Raw genomic sequence first — 24,820 nt, forward strand, 5'->3', positions numbered from 1 at the left:
AGTGCTGGAGGCTTAACAAAAAGGACGCAGAGTGCAGAGCTCTGAATTTGACCAATGACTCTGGAGGGTTACACCTAAATACTTAACAGGTGCTTTTGAAGGGAAATGCATATCATGTTTTGGGCTGAAAAGTGGAAAGCATGGTAACAGCAGCAAATACAGAGGAAAGAACTGAAAAAAGAAATCAGAAGGAATAAGACCACCAAAAAAAAAAAAATCACAGATGTCTCACAGAAAGCAACTTGCAACAAACACACTTTTAGAACAGCGCAATTCACTGTGCCCAGTTTCAAAATTTTATTTCTTTGTCATACAAACAAATTTACCTATTATAAAAAATGGTAATTTTTTGGTTTTGTATGTCCTCAGATACTTTGCCACTCAAAATATTAAAGTAACTCATTTACAAGCTGTTTTTAAAGTGCTACACAGCTCCTTAATATCTGTTCAACATGTCTGTTTAATGCAATCATTGCATGACTGAACGCTCTAAAGTTCCCTTGACAGTACAAAACATTCTTACCTTCCGTGCAAAATCCCCCTTCCCTTTGCTGTAGGCTTTATTCTCCAGGAAGTCATACACATAATGGGCTAAAGCTGGAGAAGCTTTCATCACTTCAGGATTTAACAAGAGCTGAGTAAAATAATTTTTAAAAGTTATTTTAATAAATAATGAACAAGACACAACTAAAGACATCACATCTAGCAATGTATTTTTTCATTCCTGAATTTTATTCCAACATTCCACTTGTCTCGAGATGGAAACAAGGGGCCTCTTAGTAATTCCCGTAATTTTAACCACTATGCTAATTATAGCAACTCATAGAAAAAGATACACCTTTATGACCACTCAAACTGTTAGTTCACAGTGTTTTACTCATCTTCATTATTCATTGTTAACATGTTCATTGACTTGATCAACATATTTTAGTGCTAAATGACCAGAAAGTCCTTAGGAAAGAAGACAACAGAATTCTTTTGTGTGGGCTGATACAGGCCCTATATGAACAGAGGAACTGTGTGGTTTGCTACACTGCTGGAGTGGGTGCCACGGAAATCCTTATGCAACAGCACAAGAGAAAGCGACCACAAATGTGTCAGCACAAGAAGGTCAACGGCACTAAGCTCAAAACCAGCACAGCTGGAACCTCATCAGCTCAGAAAAGCTGTGACAGAACTGGCTGAGAATAAACCAAACACCAAAGAAAATGCAAACTTATGAGATAGTTCTTATAATGTATTATTTAGTTTTGTGTACCATTAACAACACAGCTTTTTTTTTTAAAGAAAAAACCCACAAAGGCATGCTACCTCTGAAAAAATAATTCCAAGCACAAAGCTAAAAAAACCTGTAACAGCTTACCTGCAAATAAGCATTTAAATCTTTTTTCCTCTTTTCCAAAAACTCTCTGTCCATATTGTTAAATGTTTTTTTGCCAGGAAGTTTTAGTATATTCGCAAGGTTTTCAAACTGGAAAAAAAGAGAAGATTTTTTTGTTCTGTTTTAAAGAGTTTCAAGTCTTCATATAAGGACATTCTATTCACCTATTCTTATATACCATCTAACACCTGACAAAAAAATTCTGCATCATGCCTGGGACTCAGAATCCTTGGAGAAGCCAAAGGGAACGGTACACTGTCAAGAACAAATGCGTGAAAATTCCCAGGAGACTATCAAGGGTAAAATTTAATTTCTGAACTTGCACACGATACTCACTTTTGAAATATAGACCAATAGAGTGTGCAAAAGGCTTAGGCTCAAAATTCATCATTATTATTTGGGATGAAGTTACTAGGATTATGAGACTATATAGAGTAAAGATTTTCAAGAGAACTTGTGTATCACTCTAAAATTTCTTTCCTTTCCTACCCTGATCAAGCCTATCAAGGAAATTAAGCTTTTATCCCTGGAGAGATGGCAGCACCCAGTGTACACACAGGTTATCAAAATATGCTCGCTCTATATGTCATCACCTGTGCCTTTTCTCCAAGTAAGGACAGTGATTGGCACTGGTTGACATGCATTCCACTGTTCTAGTATTTCAAGAAGAATGGCGGTCCCAGGGAACCAGAAGGGAAAGAGGCCCTAACACTCAACAAGGCTGAATATATTTGGTAAAATGCACAAAAATAAAAAAGTGACAAGAACAAAACTTGAAAAATCAGGACTATCCCCATACAGAATCCAGACTACCTGTAAAAAATAACCTTAAGGTGATAAAGAGAGAAACATACAGTATTCTAGGCTTTAAGAAACAACCTGGAAACAGGCTGCATCCTTTTCTCTCTAGAAAAGATCACAACACTACAGATTTAAAGATACGGATTCTGTTCAGCCCCTGCAAGATCTCTTCTTGCATCATTAAACTTTGGAAGGCCACAAAGATCATATAAAATTTATGGTCTGTAGGAAGAACCAAAAAATAGCTCTTTACAACTTTATAAATCCCATTCCCTTGCAAGTAGGCCACGTGGGAAAATAACTGAACAGAAGATGGTCTAGTTTTCATTTGGACTCTTATATCTAAGCAGAAGCAATGTAAGCAACTAACAACCTCTAGCTTAAATATAGGAATCTACTTTAAATGACATTTATTATATGACTGACTAAAGGAACTGGTGTGAATCTATTCAGTACTCTAAGGAAAAAAAACTCATATAGATACTTCGAACTGCTAACTTCAATTCCACTTCGGATCAACTATCTATTTTCTCTGAAAAACAAACAGTCCCTGCCTTTCCTATTCATTTTAAATCAATTAATCTAACTTTTTACCCTTAACATGTCAATAAAAATGTCTCAGACAAGCACACAAGACAGTAAGAATGTCTATTTTATTGTCAAGACAAAGCAAAAGTTGGGAGCATCTGAGATGCCACAGTGAATCACAGAAATCTGTTTACTTTTTGCAATCTTAAGTGTTCTCAGGTAACATTTCTGTTCTCTGCAAATTCACTCAGATTTAGCCATCAGAAATGTTGAGCTTTCATATTGTGAACATCTTTGCTTTTGCTATATATTTCTACTCATGTAGAGCTATGTTGGTTTTAAATGACTGCCCCGTATCAGCAGAACCCTAATTCTTTGTAAGATCTAGGATTCTTCAGAACACTGAATTAATTTTAAAAAAATCAATTTGAAGGAGTACAGAAATTGGTATTTCAAATTTATTGACAACACACTAAGATCATCAGAAATTCAAAGGGAAGTCAGACTTCATTTATAATTAATCCAAACATTCAACACATTTGCTTTTTTAATAAAGCCTTTCCAATTTTTATTGCTGCTGTAACTTTAAAATGCTAACTTACCTGCACAGAATTTGTTCTCTATGACTCTAAATTAGTAACAGATCAAAGGGATATAAACTGACACTTCTGACTAGTTCAAAGGTTATGCAGTCAAATCTGACTTCTCCAAAGGCTTGGTTTAAAAGCACTTCAGCCTCCTTTTACAAGCACTGCGTTTTCATCATTTTTTCATGTCAGCAGGTTCTACTTTGTACCAGCTGCTGAATTACAACTCTCTATTTCTTCCTTCTTTCATTTTAGGAGGGTTAAGAGTCTGAGAATACAAGTACAGCAGTAAAAGGCAGATTGCTAGTAGTATAGTCAAGTGCTACCAGCTCTCCCTTTTGGGACCCCACCAATTCTTAACATTCACTTAAAACCCAAATACCTATTTCCCAACCTCAGCTTTTATTTCTTAATCTCTGTGACAAATGTAACTAAAACACCACTGTTTGAGACCAACAGCACTTCCATGCAAAGATTTAAGTAAAATTAAGCAGTGTGGGAAGAGGGGGAAGACTTTCCAAGTTCCATCTCTTTTTCACAGAGCAATCATATAGTCATCAGTTATTAAACTATAGAAACGGGCACCTATAAAGATTTTCATGAGCTTGGTTACCTGCTCAGTGATCCTCATGTGAAAGTCATGGAAGTCACTGTAGCGCCGATATGTCTTCCACATCTCCTCGCTGTTCGCATTTCGTCGGTGGACGGTGATGGCGTACAGGGCGTATGTCTTGCCGTGGTCATTACACACTCCTGCCACAGCATATGGGTCAGAGTCAGCATAGACTAGTAGTTTTAAAAACAAAAACAAAAAAGGAACAAACAGAAAGAAGGAAGACGAAAGGACACAAATGTGAAGTGAAGAAATGTCTGGAATGACAGACTTGAAAGACAAAAATGGACATGCAAGCAAGAAGACTAAGCTATCCCTTTATCCTGAACACTGTATGATACCCTCCAAAACTTACTATGTAAACTTAAATAGAGATTAAGCAGCTTTAAAGTTAGGCAAGTTTCAATGACATGCAAAACATAAACAGAAAAATTTTCAACTTTTAAATAGTAAATAGATCTTTTAAAAGAAAATATTTTAGCCTAAAGAACTCAAGATGGGGGTGAAAGACAACTGTGAAACCAGAAGAAATTCTGGTCTGCAAAGTAGTCTAATCATATTGCAAAAGTCTGCCCATCAAAAAAATCTATATATACAAGACAATGATAGCAAGCTGCAAGCATTCAGTGTTGTTACTGGCATCAGTATTTTGTTATTAAATCAGCAGATGTTATTAACTGTAAGATAAACTCCCCATGTTGTTTTAGTCAACAGAAACTATATATACAGACACGTGTGTGTACATATATATAATGCATTCTCTTTGTGTGCATATACACTTTGTATGAAGAAGTCAATTAGTTAATGAAATGAACACATACAGGCTATCCAAAATAGAAGCAAACATCTTTTTGATCTCCATTAAATACTTAAGTCTTCTTGGACATTCCTCCCTCACAGAATTTCCCCAGTATACCTTGTTTCAAATCTTTCCATTTTATTTAGAGAATAACCTAGATCCAATACTGTCTACACTGCACGCTATTTAAATTGGCAACATGTTGCATCTCTAAGTAGTAAGCCAATACCCAGTTGGGAAACCTACAGTTTTCCAGTGGCTAGATGAAAGTATTTCTAACCCAGGTCTCTGAATTTTTCTATGCACCCACACTCCATAAAATACAATTCTCTTGGAAAATCAATTTCATTATCTGTAGTACTTTCAGTCTTGATTTCTCTGAATTATAATGCTTTTGTCTAAGCAGCCAGGTAGCACCTGTAGGATAGTGGCAGCTGCTGCCAATGCAAGAATTACACACTGGAAAGGTCAAGAGTGGGCACAGAGCATCTTGTCTTTGTGATCTACCCTCTAAAAAACAATGCTGAGTGCTGAACCCCCAAGGGAAAGAGCAGGCAGTCAGGATGGTGCCAGAAGACTGCCCAGAGAGTGGAACCAGAAACGCCCAGCCCCACAGATGCTGAACAAGCCCTGTCCTCTACATTCACATTGACCACTTGGCCCTGCAGCCACCAGACTACATCTCAGGGGCACTGCTAAGTGGCACCTTTAGGAGAATGACTTCAGGCAGAAAAAGAAAGAAGTTCTGCTGCCCCTTATGTCTTAGCTTCTTAATTAGTATTTATTTTGCAACCCAAGACAATGTGAATTCTGCAACACACAGAGATAATCCTGTTTGTATACAACCTTCAAGCACAGTAAAGGATATTAACTGGCAGAGAAAAAGAACCTGCTCACAGATGCAGTTTAATACTATCTTGCAATACAAACCTGTACAGATCTCCTGTTACACCTGGAGCATTATGTATTCACAGAGTCAGGCTGATAGTTATCCATACAGACTGTCATCTATAAATTTTACAATTCATGTGGTTCTAAGTTTACCTTTTTTTCTTAAGCCAAAAAGATGAAACTTCTACATTTAATTCATAAAAGAAGTGTCACATGTCATTTTAACAAAAAAGCAGAATTTGATTCTTAACTTATTTTCCCCTTTCCCCGAGGACTGACTACCATGACACTTGGATTGCACACTGCTCTCACACTGAGTTGGAATAAGTTTAATTAAAATGTAAAGTAGCTGAATGCTTGCTGACAGCATGTGTCCACCATATAAATGCATAGATTTAGAAATGTGTTGCATAGTAAAATCTACTAAAAAAAAGTATCTGAAGATCACTATTTAATTACCCAATGCAATCTCATTTAACTAGAGTATTTGCAAATAATAGCTGAGATTTTTTTGTTATTTACTCTCATGTAATAAAGAAAAGTAATTTCTTTCTAGACAAAGTATTTTAAAAGATAACCAAAAATGCCATCACCATAAGGACAGAAGTCACTTCCTTAACCTAAGTCAGGAAGCACAAAGAATAAGGGAAAAATATTATACTAAGAGAATCAAACAGCCAAAAATTATAACTCTGTGACTAGAAAGAGAGATGGCTTTCAGAATTTCTTTAAATAATTGCTAAAATAAATCCTACTCAATATAAAGTTTAATGAATGATTCTCCAGCAATAAAAGCAGCAAAAAATAATAATAATACCATAAACCATAAAAATTAAATCACTTTTTAACTACAGATACATAGTCTGTGACCTACAGAAGAAATAGTGTAAAGATTTCCACAAGGACTTAATGGAAAATATGAATTCAAATGTTTTATGAGGTCAAAAAAAGAAAAAATCAGGATTTCAAGGACCTGTAATATTACAAAACTCAAAGTAAATGGTGGGAAAAAAGTAAGCAGACATAACAGATTCACTTACCAGTATCTGAGATGTATGCATGGAGCTGAACTGTCTCATCAGAAGGGACATTTGAAAGGTCATCTAAGGACTGCAGAGTGGGGGACATAATGGAGGAGGAAAAAAAGGGAAAAAATATGATCAGAAATACATTGTATTTGAGATGTGCTTTGATTAATCTATTTAATTTTCAAACTTCCAGTTCACTACACTAAAAGCTTAGTGCACTGTAACAATGCAGGTGTTTGTACTACCTGGTTACCAAAGCTGTTCTTTTGCACAATATAGGGCCTTTCATTTCCCCCATCATTTTCACACATAGTTTTGTGACCACTCATATTTGATCAAACATATTTGCCACTTTGGTTTGATATCTCAACTCTAATGGAAGTACAGCTACAAAGGGTCTTTTACTGAGCATTAGGAAAGAAAAAAAAAACAAACCTAAACCAGAAAATCTCCCCAACAACTGAGGAGATACAGATGTTGTTTAACAGGTCTTTTAGTTTTTACCTTCACATCATTCTGTTTTCTTTCAAATGTCTTTACACATTGCACAAATGTTACACAGCAGTAGAAACCAGAAGTTTTTCTGCTTTATGTAAAAAAAAACAGCCAACATTTTTCTCAGGAATATTTTCCATCATAAAAAAATGAACAGGTACATCCTCAGCTAGTTAATGCTCTGTCTTGATATCTAATAATTACTGGGATCAAAAGAAGCCTAATGGGTCTTTTAGAGAAGCTTTGCTTTTAGTTAAAATTAATACATCTGGTTACTAAGATTTAACATAATCAAGACTGTTGAAAGACTTGCAGACTCAACTGAAAAAACAGAGGATGGGCCACTACGCATCCTAATCTTAAATTACCAGGTTAAAAAAAAGAGTTGGAGCTACCTAAGTAGAATTCACAGGCACTGGGATCCCAGTTACTTTATGTATTTTACTCCAGAATTCTAAAATAATTCAAAGAAACACATTCAGAATAAATACAGCTATCTGCTATCTTGTATAATTTAACCAAGCCAGTTCAATAGTGACTTACCACAAAAAGTTACCTAGAATGGGACTTACTGATTAGCAGTGCCATACCCGTATCAAACTAAAACTCTACCTACATCAATTCAGTTTCTAAATCTACTCCATATTCTTAAACATAGAACAATATTTGAGATTATAACCAAAAGATACACTGGACTTGAAAACATGAATTATTTAAAGACTCTGCTCTTGCTCCTTCTTCATCAACTCCACAATATCCCAACATAATACTCCACTCCTTCCTCCTCTAGTTCTTTACAAGGAATGGCTCTTCTCTACCTCAACCATCTTAGTCAGTCTCTGCCTAAATGTCTACTACAGAAGGCAAGGGAAGTAACATTTCTGTGATAAAGCCTAGATACCGAATAGAAGGCAGCTTTAAAGTGTCTGAATACATGTTACAGTAGGGAGTCTCCTGAATATCTTTATCACACAGCTTGTAGACTTAAAGTACTAAGGTCCCAGACTCAGAGAAGGTAGAAGAAAGAAAAGCCCTTTTGGGAAATCTGTTTTGCCACTACATGCTATAGTGCTAAAAGTTTATGTCTGTTGAATGGCAGAACAGATGAATTTATGCAGAAATATTTTGACAGTAGACATCATCTTTACCTCAAGAACTTCCCAATTTTTAAGTTACTGGATGCTAGAGAGTATTCTGGTAAAGTAGCACCATAAGTAGGCTGTTCCTTTAATCTTTACACTTGCTTTCAGTCATTGTTGGACACAGGACTCTGACTTAGGCCATTTTTGAGCAAGTCCCTTGGACAGCAATGACCCTGCAAGGTGTGCTGCTCTATATTGCAGTGTCCAGTTTAGAAGCACAATATCACCTGAGACTGGCTAACAGCAGGCATTTGTGGAAGCTTGAATAAAGTAAGTACTTCATATTCTGAAAGCTCTAAGATTTGATTATCAATAAGATAGAAGGGATGTGATGTTATAAAAGAAGACAAGTAACTGTCAACTGCTCAAATGTTTTGTCTGCTACAAAATACGGACATTAAGGTATTGTTACATTTTTTTAAAGGCATAATTACTTCTTGTTTTCCTGCTTCCCTTCACTGTCACTCAAGTTCAGATTTCTTTCTGATTACTGACTGGGGTTCAAGCTAATGACTGCCAAAAGTTCAACCTGGCCACTTCTGCTGCCCTTTAAGGTCTTGGATAGGTAACACTGGTGTAACTTCTATTTACTCAGTGCAAAGTTCCCATTATGGATCCTTTAGAGGAAATCTGCAAGAGTCTTTATAAATATTAACAGTGGTTTTATACTCCCAAAATGTGACCTACTGATTTAATATAGTAATGTATCAAATCAAAAGGCAGAAATTAAGATATTTTTGTACAAGAACTTTTCCTCAAAACAGTTTTGAGCCTGTCCTCCAAATTCTTCCAGTGAAAGTATGAACTGCAGACAATTTATTTTATAATACAAACTTTAGGAAACACTCAACTGCTGTGGCAAGGCACTATACAGCAACAATTAATACAAGTAAATTAAAATGTTGAAACCTGAACAGATAACAAAACAGACAGACATTTAATATGAGCTAGTATCTCTGCCATTAGATACATTCACAGGAGCACAAGTTAATTAAAAACCTAAAAATATCACATCATATCACAACCCAATCTTATTTAATACATTGTCATTAGCTATAAGTACAGAAATTCCCTGACCTTTGAAGTAACCTTTCCAAGGTCTATTTTTCTTATGTAACAGACTAACACAAGGGAGTCAAATTATGTGTACAGAAATTTACTCTTGACATGGAATTCAGCCAGCAAAAACTAATCTACCAGTATTCAAACACCTGTAAAAGCACTGAACACCTGGACTACTTTTGTGTAGTCCATATTGTTCTTTTCTGAACAATATGGACTACAGAAAAGCAAAAGTAGTTCTGCATAAAGAGAAATTTACTTATCTATTTCTGCTAGAATGTTCTTAACTCTTTTGAATAAATGTAGTATTCTATAAATACCCTTGTCACAACAAAAACAAAAGTCAAGACTTTGAAGAGTCCCATGAAAATACCTATTTGTATTGTAACAGTGCTTGATGAAGACTTTAGGACTTTCTAACTTAGCTTGGAAAGTCACATGAAATGAAGCAGCAGATAACCATCAGCCAGATGAGCCACCACAATGACAAATCCTCATCCATAAAATTAACTCTGATATGTCACAACATTATTAGAAAGAGTACTTAGAAGATATTTGAAAGATCTTTTAAAGAGATTAGTCAGTTAAAAGACTCTTGTGAAAAGTTACCAGAATTGTATGTAAATTCATAGAAAATATGGCTAAATTAAGTTTTTCTTCTGCATCTACCAGGAGTTTGCATAAATTTTATCAGCTAAACACCTCCCTTTTTCTTTGCATTTCAAAATGTAAACAACAGGAAAATAGTAGGAAAGAAAATCCCAATTTAAATGAAAAAACACCCAAAACCCACAAAAAACCAAACCCCATAAACAACCAACCCCCACACCGAAACACATTTACATTAATGTTACATGTATTCCTTCAGAAAACACTCATTCCTTTGCATGCAAGCAGGATCTTATCAAATGCAGTAAAACTCCTAAGGAGCTATAGCACCTTCCAAGAACAAACTAGAAGGGCCCAGGCATCATGCAAGTCAGGAAATTGCATGTAGATTGTAAATCTCTATGTAAACCTTCACAAAACTAAAAAGTTTGGAAACATACTGTGATATGCTCAACTGAACCTTCCGCACCTTGTGGCTCAGCTACACACTGTCTACAGAAACATGGGGAGGATATAGATCAAACTTTTTATGATTTTTCCTTTTTAAGTATTTGCATTTTTGGTTTAGGTACGCTCATTTAACGAAGAAAAAGTTTTGACAAACTGACACAGGTCAAGAACCACTTACAAAATTGAACTTGAAATTGGTCAGATAAAAAACAAAGACTCATGGCTGGAATGAACTCCAGATACTTTAATGTTTCCAAATCAAGCCTTAATGAAAAAAAAAAAATCAACCAACAAAAATGTAATAAATTGCACATTTTACAGTCTATTTGAATTAAATCCTTCAAGGATTTGTTTTCACCTATTACTATGTAACCCCAAATTTATATCTATTTAATAAAACCAAACAGGGATATTAACTGACGCTTTCCATAAACTAACTGTTTCTGTGATAAACAATGTAAAATTTCATCAAACATGGGAAAATACAAAAGGAGAAGTTTTATCTTACAGAGTAATTAATAACCTGTGTGTTTCAATTTGATTCAAGAACTTTTTCAGAAAGTCAACTGCAGTGAAGTAAAACTGTAATGTACATAAGTAAATCTATTTTATCACTTTCTCTACTGTTGAGGAGAAAAAAATAATTAAAAAAAAAAATCCAAGCACTTACCAGATTTATGCTGCCAGTAGGAGACCCATTAAAAGATTCTGGGAGCAGTGAGGAAAAGAAAAGGAAAAAACAGGTTAGAAGATTTTCCCCCATTGTAGGGCCACACAAAAATAAAAATGCATCCACAAAACATTATGGAAAAAGGAAGGACAACTTTGGCACTGGACAAATGCTGCATGCAACATGCAAGTGTTTCAAATTTCCAATAAAGATACCTAAAGAAATATAAGTTGATAAAGATACAGATCCTAAATAAATACTTCGGATAACATTTTTTTAAGTTTATATCCCCACTGATACTGCTTCATTAAGGAGCTAGTTTAATAGTGAAAAATTTCCACTGGATTTGTACTTCAGTTAACAAGAAAAATGATTTTACTTGCTTTAGAAAGATGCATCTCCTATGTACTTTCAATTTCTATTTCCTGAGAGGAGTAGAGTTATGTATTAAAAGACCACAATATATTGAAGAGCTTTAAATACTTTAAAAGAAGAAAGCAGAATGGAAGAATTGCCTATTTGTTTAAATGACAAACTTGTTACCAAGACCTGACAAGAATTTCTATGAGATTAATAAACTTACTACAAGGAAAACCCTGTGTGAGTCCTAAAACAATTTACACACAAAAGCACAAGTAAGAAACATTAATTTAAATATCAGAGACACCATAGGAAGTATTTAATTTTCTAAAAACAGTGGGGATAATTATTTTATTTTCATTTTAAAGCAAAGAAAAGAATGGCCCCAGGAAATACCCTTTAGAGATACAGAGCTCACCTCCTTCACCATCATCTGATCCTCTGAAACTGGGATCCTTCAGCATATCCAGCTCAGCTAACATACGCACATACAACACATTCTGCTTGAACGAAGGGTAGAACCTCTCATCTCGCAGCATCAACTCATACACCTTATTGAAACAAAAATGCTAACTTCAGAAATACTTTTTCCATTTTTCAATTGACCAGACTAGTTTTCATAAATTTTACTTGAACAAGAAGTATCTGTGCATACGTCTCTGACTTACTCTTAACGAAAAGGTTCTGAGAACTCATTGTGCCAGAAGTATAACACATTTGCAGAAAATATCTAACTACTCAGATGTGCACATCTAGGGAGGGAAGCAGCACAATAGCAGCAAACGCTTCTGTCCTCTGCTCTTAACCTTCCAACTGCACTATAAACCTATTTGGTTTTTATCCATTTAATAAAAGGTTATCTCAGTCCTTCCTTGTGGATAAACTATAAACAGACCTGCAAATACTTAGGGCAGGAGGTGAGAAGAGGGAAAGAAAGGGAAGGAAGATACCATATGTGACCTTTGTGACAACTTCCAGTTTAGCCAATACAATATAGCCCTAACTCTCAAAGATTTAACCACACTAGCTCAAACAATTTACCTTCACAACCTATACAACGTATATACATACACACACATATCTATACACAGCAGGAGTTAATTAATGATGTTTGGATACTCCTGTCAACTCTAGAATATTTTAATGATATTTTTTTCATGCATCACTGTTCAAGTACTATCATCTGGTACAAATAGAAGAGAAACCCAATTCAGCCATGTTTGAGGAAGTTCATTTCTTTTGTAACACATGGGAAATTTATACTCTTCAGCAGAATTCACAAGCAAGGCCCTTAACTTACTTTGTGCAACACAGATTTCACAAGGTGTTCATTAGTCTTAAATGTGAGCCTCAAGTACAACAGCGTGATTCTAAGTTCTACAGTTCATATCACTAATTTTTAGCATGAATGAGAACATTAAAGAAATGATCTAAAAAAAAAAAAAATATTTCAGACTGGGTATGTAAGTTACTGCCAGAATATCAATCATTTACTTTTCCTTTTAAAATACATATATTAGACTTGAGTGATAAAGTCTACATATGCAGGTAGTAAAAATACTGGTTTTTTCATCCGTACTTGCTGCTTCACTGTGCAAGTTTGCAGAAACAGACCAGCCAAAATAATTTCTGGAAACAACTATAGAATTTAATATGGGACCATTACATTCACCTTTGGAAAAGAGAAGTAAAACTGGACGAAAATGGTATGTCTTATTTAGTCTACTCATGACGTTTTTCTTAAATTGGTGCATTAACACAAGTGAAAATATGATAGTTCTAAACTGTGCTTCATACTTAGGTTCATACAGGACACCTACTCCTGTCTACTGCTTTGAAAACTATGGGCTAACAAATAGCAAAGCAAACGTTGACAATTTAGTGTGTTTTCCATAGAATAGAAAAATGGTAACACAAGTTTCAGGTATTTGACTTCCTTCTTTTTAGTATCTGTAATTATGTTTTATACTCTATAGCATTATATAGCAGTTCTTATGAGATAAAGGACAATAGAGTATACCTTTCTCTGAATGTCATCAAAGATTTCAGGTGTTGGATCCTCATGGTTCAGTGTTTCTGCAAGTTTTGCTACTAAGTTGTCATCAATATTAACTCTTGGAGATGCCTGTCATAGAGATCTAAATCAACTTTTGCAGCATAAAATTAAGAAAGTTCTACTTTCACAAATAAAATCCAATGCAATGCTGCAACTCTCTAAGTAAACTAAATTTCTTCTTCACAAATATCTCTATAACTGTCTAGAACATACAACAGGAGTCAGATCCCCTCCAGCCCCAAATTAAGTTCAGAGTTTGTATTAAAACTTCGAAGTTTCACAATTAAACACTAGGAATTGCCTCAAAAAAAATTATGTAAACATTTTGAAGCAGTACCTAAATGAGATTTACTCAGACTTAAAAACAGTTTTTACTTTTCAAAAAAGATTTAGATTCAGAAATCAAGAACAAGCCAATAAAAAAGTAACAGGATAAAGTCCTGAAACATCTGAGGAAAGACTAACAGTTTGTTAACTCTGCTCATTTCTGAGTGAGAGGTGAATTTTCTGCACACACAAATTCATAAGAAAGATGTTTTGTGAATATAAGTTGATGAGTGGTTTCTTTCACAGAGAATCCATTACTGCCTATTGCAAGACATCCAATGGTGATATTTGAGCAATTTACACAGACAGTTGTAGAGAGGCACGGGAAGCTATTTCATTTGATAACCCAATCTTAATCCAAGTTTGGACAAATATTCGGTTCCATTTTTGTATAAACACTTCTTAAGGGGGCAAGGCAAGGGTGGAGGGCAGACTAAAAGGAAGGAGAAGGACAGCATATGCAGAGAGACACTTTTTTATTCTGTCTTTGCATTGTCTCTAGTTTGTCTATTCTAAAAAGTCAACTTCTCAGGAACACATTCAGTGCTTTTGACAGGACAGTCAGTGGCAATAAGAGCCTTTAAAATAGGGGGAACACAAAAGAGGAAGACTTTCTTACTGCTCGACATAAGGAGAGAGAGAAGATACACAAGTAATAGCGTAAATGTCAACATGTAAGCAACTTGTGCTACATAACAACCATTTTATATTAACTTAGTCATAACTACAAAGAAGTATCTGAACAAAGAATAAACACCAAATATTTCAGAATTAAGTTATTCCTACCTTTTCTGATAAATATTGCTCATAAACTCCAAATGCAGCTGCTCTTAATAGACCCTTGGTCTGATTAGTCTGATGTTTTCCATCTTTCTGCCGGCTTTGAAGTACCTCCAGCTGTTGCTGTGCTGTAACCCTGTATCCTTCCACTGTCATCCAGAAAAACAGATGTGCTTGGCCACCAATCTGCTGCATGTAATCTACAGAAAACAGACACCACACGACCCTAGTTACTGTGGTAGATCCTGGAATAGGAATTCTCTGTGATGTTGACTACAAATGGAACACCAGGAGCTGGTTATACATCTGGAATACTTACCATATACAGTCAATTAAAAACATACTATATACACATTGGCAATAATCAATAAAAAAATGTGAGAGCAAAGTCTAGGAATCCTCACATGCACATGTAAGAAGAGAATCCACTGTTACCACGTGAATATAACAGGTTTGTACAGCATGATACAAATGAAGTTCAAACCGAATTTTTAAAAAGCAGGTTCACAGAATCATAGGATCATTTAGGTTGGAAAAGATGTTCAAGACTGCCAATCTACCACTTCCAAGTCCACCACTAAACCACGCTCCTAAGCACTACATCTACATGTCTTTTAAATACCTCCAGGCATGGTGACTTAATTACTTCCCAGGGCAGCCTGTCAAGTTAATGCTTCACCTTTTTGGTGAAGAAATGTTTCCTAATACTCAATCTAAACCTCATCTGGCATATCTTGAAGCAGTTTCCTCTTACCCTGTTGCTAGCTGCCTAGGAGAAGAGACCAGTCCCCACCTCACTACAGCCTCCTTTCAGGTAGTTGTAGAAAGTAATAAGGTCCCCCCTGAGCATCCGTTTCTCCAGCCTAAACAACCCCAGCTCCCTCAACCACTCTGCCTAAGACCTGTGCTCCAGACCCTTCACCAGCTTTGCTGCCCTCCTCTGGACTCGCTTCAGCACCTCAACGTCTTTCTTGTAGTGAAGGTCCCAAAAATTCAACACAGGATTTGAGGTGTGGCCTCATCACTGCCCTGGTCCTGCTGGCCACACTATTGCTGATCCAAGCCAGGATGCCATTGGCCTTCTTGGCCACCTGGGCTCACTTCTGGCTCGTGTTCAGCTGCTGTCAAGTAGCACCCCCAGGTGCTTTTCTGCCAGGCAGTTTTCCAGACACCCTGCCCCTAGCCTGTAGCGTTGCCTGCGGTTGACAGAAGTGCAGGACCTGGCACTTGGCCCTGAATCTCATACAATTGATCTTGGACCATCACTCCAGCCTTCTTCCCTCTAGAGAGCCTTTCTGCCCTCCAGCAGACTCCTGCCCAGCTGAAGTATGATCTGCAAACTGACCGAGGGTGTTCATTTCATGCCCAAGACAGCCTCCAACTATCACATCACCCTCTCTGCAAACAACAGGTTCAGACAGGTGCCTTTCTAGGTTGGCTGCCTCACCAATTGTGTCAGGAAGTACCTTCCATGAGCTCCAGGAACTTCCTGGACCGTTTCCATCTACTGCATTAAAAGGACTATAACCACCAACAAAACTGATGGATATTCTCACTACTGACATTTAGCAATTCCAAGTACACAGTCCTGTGAGTTAGCATATTCTTTATAAATAAAATACATCAGACAAATTAACACTTACCCATAAAAAACTGTAGTGCAACATTGTCTACCAGAATATGGTCCAGAGGGACTGTGCAAAGTTTTCCAAAGTTTGCTGCCAGTTTCACAGTATCTATTTCCTGTAAGACACAGTTCAGTGTGTTCACAGGCTTTTTTTACATTAACTTTTAAAACCTATACTTACCACAAAACAGATAGGATAAGAAAAATTACATATAATAAAGTAGCATCTCAATGATTAGCTATTTTCACAATCACTAATAAATGAAGGTCTAGATTAGAAGGTCATGTTCCCATAATTATTTGCCTTCAAAACGGGCTGCAGCTATTATGCTACATGATAAGGTGGATTTTAAAACTGCTGTTCATGTAGTGCTCTACAGGTCAAATTAACCCCAAATCCCTCATCAACAGAGACAGTGGCAGAGAATTAATTAACAAGAATTAATTTCAGCTTTTGATGGGCTGCAGCTCACCACAACTTAAATTCATCTCTGTCACACCTTCTTCTGCCAATACGACATTTCTTGCTGTTACAATAATGCCTTCAGGTCCACCAATAGAATGCTTAATCATTTTAATAGTCAATATATGTAGAATATTACATTATCTTGGAACCACACCCACGCCAAATTAAGAGAGTCAAAAAGTAAAGCCAAACATACCAACTCTATCAAACAGAGTTATCAAACATGGAAACCAAACAACTAGTCAGTCATTTGCAACCTCACTCTTTCGAAACCAAAAAAAAATTTAAAACACTTACTTTTCCTGACTGCAACCTCTGAATTCTTGAATCACATACTTTAATAACATATAATAAACTGTTTATTTGATTTTTTATAGTGTTGATATCTGAAAGCAAAAAAAAAATACAATTAAGCAATACAGATGACTAAATGAAGTCTTGGGGATTTTTTTCAGTTTAAATACCTCACTGATGGAAGTGAACAAGAAGAAGTATTTTTCTCTTCGCTTTTTCAGATTAATGGTTAACCGACTACCAGGTTTGATTAATACTTTAAGTATTACTGAAATTCAGAACCACCAGTCAGGCAGTTTTGATTTAACTAAAATACATTTAGCTAACCAAATACTCTATACTTACAAGAAGTAACCAAACACACACCAACCAACAAAACACTTATGAAAATGAAAATTTGTGTTTTACCACTTCTTATGCAATGTATTTTTTTTTAAATAAAATACATTATACTATGCTGCATCAGAGCTTTTATTTTCTAATTGTTGAAATAGTATACAGAGATCATGCTGGTAAACACATTTCATATTTTGCAAAACAATGCAGCACTAACCATCTCCTGCTGTATCTAGAGAGCGAAGATACTGCAGCTCTTCACTTGCTTTATCTTTCACTGCTTCCAATTCTCCTATATTATCACTTAATTTAATAATATTCATAAAGGCCTCATAGTTACAGTTGGAATCACGAATCTGAAACACAAAGTTTTACAGTGTAAGTAATGCAAAACAGCTAAAAGCACAAGACATGATTTTTCTTCATGTGAACTAGTTTGATACAGCACTGCAAAGTGGCATTTCGAAAATTCTTTGATGTTTCTAAATCTTCCTTTTGGTACTGAAATTGTACATGAACTAAGAAAGAAAAAGCATGCACAGTCAAAACCTATTTCACACCATCACTTTCTGTTCTCAAGAAGTACAACCCAGACACACAGGAAGTCCATCAACCTCCTTAATTAAGATCTTCTCCAAAATCCAATCCACTTTCTTCTGCTATTATCTCCTAAGCGAAGTGGGTAGAAAACGGGGAGACCACTGAAATGGTTCAGCTTTACCAAGATCCCATGCAAGTATACACACTCCCAGAGTAATGGCTTCTTAAGATACAAAATTACAAAAAGAGTTAAAACATTGTACAATGTAATCATAACCTACTGAGGGGGAAAAAAAAAGTAAATGATTCTGCTCTGGAACCCTATTTCAGATACCCTGGCAAATACTACTAAGCTAATTAAATACATACTATTTTACCAGTATTGGCAGAGAGTGAACCTGCTCCAGGGACTCAAAGGAATTTGTGCAAGTAAGGAAGCCTGCTGTGCTGCCAAGATCACTGGAAACTGTGCTGTGAATGCAGCATGGAGATCAGGGGAAGGCTGGCAGCTTTACAACACGTGCACGCAGGTGCTTAGGGTTGAGTTCTAATGTTGTCTTTACCATCTGAAGCCAAAAAAGTCACTTCACCCAAATCTCTTAAAAATGCTTACTTTGATACAGAAATGTAATACTTGGTCTGTACCACAGAAGTGCATTGACATGAGTTGCACGAAGCAGAAAGAATGAAGACTGGATACCATTGATCAAAGTTAATGGAAAAATCTCCCTAGAAATCTCCTTCTGTAAGTAATAGTACAAGGAACACTTGAACTTCAAACATTTTGTAAAAATGTTAATTTCACAGTGAAGAGAGAAGTTTGAATTAACTTCTAATTTTATACTGAAGCTTTATATTTTATTGCAACAGAATTAGTATTGAACTGTGGTATGCCTAGAAACCTGGAATTAAAACTTCTCTTTTTCAGAAACTGATCTTTTCATTCAAGTCTGACTTTATGTCAAAGGTTCCAAAAGGAGCCAGGATTTATTTCAGTCATCCCTGCTTCTGACCTTAATTTCTGCAACAATCTCCATTTCATAAGACTTGTATTAGATTTTTTCCTTATCTTTTGCCCAGAACATTTGCTTCTTCATCTCAGAAAGCAATTTTGAAAACTATTTATTTGGGACATCACCATCATAACAGAAAGCTTTATAAAAAGCTCAGAATCCTATCTCTGGATGCAGCCGGGGGCAGTGCTCGGTAAATAAATAAAGAGCATGCGTAGAAGGAAAAGGGAATAAAAAATTGAGAATTCTGGTCCAGATGAGCAATATTTTTTCTTACTAAAGCCAGGTTCCTGTAGAATAGCAGCATGCAAACTTTCACATGAAATAGAGGAGGCTGGAGTGAAGGAAACATTGTACATGTGCACTTGAATCCATTCCATATTCCATACATAAGAACTTTGAGATGGAAGGGTGTTTTCAGTATAGCATTTGAATGTACACTATAAGATTAAAATCTATGAATAAGAGAGAAGTTGGGGGGAGAAATTAAAATTGATTCATGAACTATAAAGGATAATAAAGTATAAGAGTAAATATTAACTTGCTCTGCAAAGAATCAGTAATGTTAGTTAAAGCACAATCATTCTATTTATGCTAGCTTTACTATATAATACGACTTTTATAAGTTATGGGGCTTTTCTTGCGGGTGCATTAGAGAGTTATCCAAGTAAAAAATTTGTTTCCTCCCATTCAGTTGAATTATTTAGGGTTAATACAAACAGTCCTAAAACAATTGCCCTGCAATTCCTTAGCAGAAAGTAAATCTTACTAGTGTTCATTCTTGAGGCCTCTTAAGCTTGAAAGGACAAACTGTAAACACAGTCAGGGGAAAACACTTCCACTGTTACCATACCTCCCAAACAGCCAAGCAGAACAGTCAGAGGAGTGAACTTTACATTCTGTCATACATTTGTCCTCAGTCAGGCAGCTTCTGCTGAACAGTCAAAATGAGGAGTGTGGATAATATCGATTCTGTGTGTTTATGTGTATATAAAATGTAATATAAAGTTCACTATCTCTGCCAACATAACCAGTGGTAATGCTAATACCAAACATCTGTCCATCATGATTACAGGGAACACAAGCAAAGCTTTATATGAAAACGTTCTGGCAATGTAATTAATTTTAAACATTTTAAATCTTACCATCCATATGACATACTGATTAATATAATCAGGATCACTGAGCTGGTTTATTAATGGAAGAAGAATTCCTCGGGAGAGGATTTCCTAAAAAACAAAAGATCATTTTATACACTTACTCATAAAGCTAGTATAACTGCAACAATTTAAACATCACTGTGTAGAACTTAAAACACAAAAGTGTAATTGCAGAAAACATTTAATAGGCACTACCACATTCTCTTCCAATTAACATTACAAATGCAATTTGTAATTACAATAAATTACAAGAAAAACCTCCCCAAGAAAAAACAACCTCAAGAAAAACAACATCCATTTTCTAATGCTTTTCTCATGTTGGTAGAGCTGAAAGAACCTTCAAAAACATTTCACACAAACTGTTCACTGCTATTAAATACTTATCAAGACTCTACAGCTTTTAAAATACCCTAATATTAAATTAGATCAATTTTAGAAAATAAGAGCAGCAGTTTAGATCTAAACATTTTTTTATGACATTGAACCAAAGAATTGGGATGGCTTTTAGAGTCTGTACTTACCCTGACAAAGTATCGCATGATCTTGTTCTGGAAGTCTCCAGGAGGTAGCAATATATACAGTAAAACCTCACACAGATCCCTTAGGAATCCTAGAGAAGGAAAACAAAAACCCCTCAGCACTATTTCATATTCTTTTACTTCATATCTTACCTAATATTATCAAATCCCATGGAAAAATCCTTACTTTTGAGTTCAAGTATATAATCATATATCTCTTACAGTCCAAGCATCACAGTAGCAACTTTCAGATGGAATATAAGCATCACTGATGAGAAAGATCTACCTCAAACCCAAGACAACAAAAGCCGAATTCCAAGATAAAAAACCCCCAACAACCTAACTCTGAAGCATTTTCCTTACGTAACATATACTGCTTTTTTTCCCCCCTCCTTCAACACTTTGCCAAAACAGATAGTGTTTTTTGAAGGAAGACTGTAGAATAGTGGTAAGGAAGGCACATCTAACAAAGAGCAGTAAGAATCTGCAAAACCATCCCCTTCCTCCCAGGAAAAAATATTTCTATCTTAAAATTCGTCCAATGAAAGGAGGAAGACTTACATACGTAACATGCTTTGTTTTAGTTATAGCATTACTATGTAGAAACCAGAGTACAAACCAGAGGAAATATATATGTATGGTAAATAACCACACTCTGAAAGTCACACGCTAAGATTTAATGCATTTCATATTATGAACACAACTGTTAGTATTTTAATTTAGTCTCCCATACTAAAATATTTACTCAAAAGATAATATTGAGAGACCTTCTTCATCTTTGGGAGAAGTGCAGACTAGATCACGACAGACTTCTTTTTCCATTTCAACTTCAACCTCAAAGAATGTATCTACAAGTTCCTCAGCTTGATCTATGCAAAAGAAGATTAAAAAAAACATGTTTTTGTCAAGACTAAAAACTTGAGAGCAAACTTGAATTATAAAATAAGGCTAACTGTATTTCACACACAGAAGATACCAGCCTGCTCAGACTCAAATAAAAAATATTTCACTTTACCTTTCATCTGATCACCTTTCTCTGCTATCCTTTGCTGAGCTTTTCTGAAAACTCGAAGATGAGTGCCAAAGTCATCAACAAGTCGCGTAGTGAAATAAGGCTGCCAGTCTGTTTCCTTTGACCTATTAGTAAAGGACATCCATGGAAATGAATTATTTCATTCTGAACACAAAAAACAATAATAAATTTCTGCTTCTCCTTCCTTCCTTCCTGCCAAGAGCCACACTGATAGTAAGCATGCAAAAGCAAAGAAATAAATCAGTCTCCTAATTGCCCATCCACTGAAAAAAAAGATATTGTAAAATACCACTCCTGCACCATATTAATATTTATGTTTGATTTAACTGAAAGTCAACATTTGCATCTGGAATAGCGTTCTGATTCGTGACGTTCTCAAATATCTGTGAGAAGTCCTTACATAAACAGTTTACAATGTAAAACTAAAATACTCTCCAGGTCTTTTTCAGCCATACTTCCTACCATTTTGGAAGGCATCTAATCAAAATAATTTTCCTCTGTATTTGAAGAATATGTACCACTGAGAAAACATACATTTTACTTGAAACTAAATGCAATCTAATATTATCAACAATTGATTCCACAGCTCATATGAGGTACTTCGCTTACTCTTCCAACAACACACATAGGTTTAGGTTAGAAAATAGTCACTATTAGATTTACATAAAATGACTTCCTTAGTGGTGTGAAAAGGATAGAGATATTTTTATGATATCTGGGCCTAACTAGGCAAACTAAAAATGTGATTTTTGCATTATAGGTTTAATGAATATTGATGCTAGTAATAGCTCTTATCCTGCACTAAGTGTTTTATCACCTGACCTCTCTCAAGATGCCCACTTTTTTTATAGCAGGAATCCTTCACAACATTTCCTTTTGTTGTGTTTGTTCCCTTACCTACCCTTCTTTCATCGAGAAGAGGGAAAGAGATAAGGAATTCTGGAAGAAAGGGAAGGCTACTGCAAAATCTAGACGTGTAAATAAGAAGCAGAGCTATCCCAAAGGGCAGTCGATCAAACCATTCCCATGGTTTGCTCCAGATCCCCCATCCGCACAAGACAGAACCGCAGAAAACCACTGGGTGGCAGCCTTACACCAGGCTCCCAAAGCTGCAGCTCTCAGGGAACAAAAAATTCTCACTGTACTCATTCTCCCCAGAAGCTGACAGGCTGAATGAAACTATAGGCGATGGTACTAATCTCAACTGCCTCAGCTATATCCAACTACAGGCATTATAAATACACTACATCATTTTTTCTGCAGACAAAGAGTTGCTGCAGGCCTGTGAAATCGATTTGCTTTGTACAGCAGAACACAACTGCACAGGAGCAGTGACTATTTTTGAAGAGCTATAGTACTGCAGGAAAGAAAAATAAACTTGCTAGAACCTGACCTACTTTGATACAAAGTCAGTGCTTGACACTGTCCAATGAAGTAACTTTGCTAAACAAACAAACACTGAAGCTGGGTAGCCAGGTCCATTTCATGCAACCCTAAGTTTGGTTGCTGTAACACAGTTTATTTAGCATAGCTTTCACTACTTCAATACTGTTTCCTAGGATTGTCATTATTGTACTGCTAGTAAGATTATATTATAATTAACTTCTCCTTATTAAACCCAGGTCTCTATCTTTGACCCTCACTGTCAGAAAAGCACACTAACCTCCATTTTCAAGAGGGAGGGGATAATAACACCTTAAAATTGCTAAAAAGTGACCAACAACCTCTTCTGCAGAGAAAGCAGGTAACAATAAGCACAGTGGGATGAATACCAGAAATAAAAACTTTAATAAATGCACATATGGATATAAAGGCATGTGGTACCTGGGTACCTGGGCTGAGAAATCAGAAGTGAATTTCCCAGACAAGCTGCTTAATCAAGTAGCAGGAAGTCGGGGAACAGCAGTAGAAGTAAGGGGTAAATAAGAAACTACCCACTTGTTCTGAATCAATCCTGTGTTAAAAAAAGTATTTGCATATGTGGCATTCCATTTCATTCCACAGACTACTATTCTTCTTAAATCACCCATTGTTCTTACATATTGAAGAACCACACCACTTCTAAAAACCATTTGAGGTGATACATGTGTTGAATTCAGACTTTCAGATTGACTTACCTTGGGAGTAGCCCTATTCTGTACATGAAACAGACCTCAATACAAAGAGGTCATGATTCACAAACTTAATGCTTAAGTTGCAAAAAAGAAAAACAAAGAAGGCAGTTCAGTGATTTAGACATTAATCTAAATTTTGAAATGGCCATTTTGCAAAAGATCGTGACTACAAGTACCATTATCTCCACTATTTCCCTAAGTGATCAGCGAAAAGACTGTACTTCTCACAATCTAATCCTAAATTTTTACATGTTCTTTCTGTAAAGTGCACTGAACTATGCTAGTAGATAAACTTAATCACTTACCTGCCACCATACAACTCACAGTATATTGATTTAAATAAAAATAAACCTTACCTGGCAGAAAACTGAACAAGTGCATACTGAAGAGCCTGCCTAATTTCCAGAAGAAAGGACTCGTCATCACTTAGTGTGTAATACCAATACTGCACATAGTCTCTCAGGGAAAACTGGATTACCTGAAATTGGAAAGGAAAAAAAAAAAAAAGAACTAATGAAAAAGGACAAAAAATATACAACAGTTTTTTGTGCCTGACAACGCAATAGCAGTTATCTTAAAAGGTTACCAGAGTAAACAATACTCCCTTACCATTAGGAAACTGGGAGTGAAACAATAAAATTCACACACTGAACTTCTTATTCATACTGGCTTGCACACCCTGTTTTTATCACTTCTTTTTCAGACTGGTTTGCACATAATGTTTTTCTCAACACTACACTGACAAAATATAATATACTGAAAATATACTCAAATATTGCCCAATATGCTGGCCCATCTCCCATGGTTTTTTCATTTATCACTCAAATATGATAAAATCTTGAAATTCTATTTGTCACTCAACTACTTCTGTATTGCATAGTCAATACCTGCAAAGAAAATAAAAGTAGGTTAAATAGTCCTGGTTAGAACTTACCTGTTGCAAAGGCTCATCAATTATGTTCGCACCTGTCAGTCTTCTGTCAATCTTAATAGGTCTGGCTTCACGTTTCATTTCTTCTATGCACTTGAAAGAGATTGGGAAATGTAACTTTGTAGGATTTAGCTCTAATTAAAAAACAGCTCTACTGTTTATGATATAGGTATATATACGTATACCATATATACGTATATCCAGTAATG

The 24,820-nt window shown here is 35.8% G+C and overlaps 1 protein-coding gene across 4 annotated transcripts in view; it reads right to left on the bottom strand.

Moving 5' to 3' along the window:
* The window catches only part of SNX13 (sorting nexin 13), a 66,336-nt gene that overhangs the window by 11,358 nt on the left and 30,158 nt on the right, over positions 1-24,820 (bottom strand). For 2 of the 4 annotated variants that reach the window (XM_069007072.1, XM_069007075.1), the window contains 17 exons: positions 24,615-24,704; positions 24,037-24,158; positions 21,549-21,670; positions 21,301-21,402; positions 20,537-20,625; positions 20,001-20,084; positions 17,520-17,658; positions 16,970-17,058; positions 16,223-16,322; positions 14,586-14,779; positions 13,437-13,541; positions 11,835-11,967; positions 11,057-11,094; positions 6,641-6,710; positions 3,911-4,083; positions 1,364-1,471; positions 524-634 (listed from right to left, as the gene is read on the bottom strand). In XM_069007072.1, coding sequence (XP_068863173.1) covers positions 524-634; positions 1,364-1,471; positions 3,911-4,083; positions 6,641-6,710; positions 11,057-11,094; positions 11,835-11,967; positions 13,437-13,541; positions 14,586-14,779; positions 16,223-16,322; positions 16,970-17,058; positions 17,520-17,658; positions 20,001-20,084; positions 20,537-20,625; positions 21,301-21,402; positions 21,549-21,670; positions 24,037-24,158; positions 24,615-24,704 — 1,869 coding nt within the window. The remainder of the gene's footprint in view (positions 1-523; positions 635-1,363; positions 1,472-3,910; positions 4,084-6,640; positions 6,711-11,056; positions 11,095-11,834; positions 11,968-13,436; positions 13,542-14,585; positions 14,780-16,222; positions 16,323-16,969; positions 17,059-17,519; positions 17,659-20,000; positions 20,085-20,536; positions 20,626-21,300; positions 21,403-21,548; positions 21,671-24,036; positions 24,159-24,614; positions 24,705-24,820) is intronic. The other 2 variants (XM_069007073.1, XM_069007074.1) reach the window with 2 other exon arrangements.

Source organism: Aphelocoma coerulescens, chromosome 2 (genome assembly GCF_041296385.1).
Source record: "Aphelocoma coerulescens isolate FSJ_1873_10779 chromosome 2, UR_Acoe_1.0, whole genome shotgun sequence".
In the NCBI taxonomy this organism is placed as follows: Eukaryota; Metazoa; Chordata; class Aves; order Passeriformes; family Corvidae; genus Aphelocoma; species Aphelocoma coerulescens.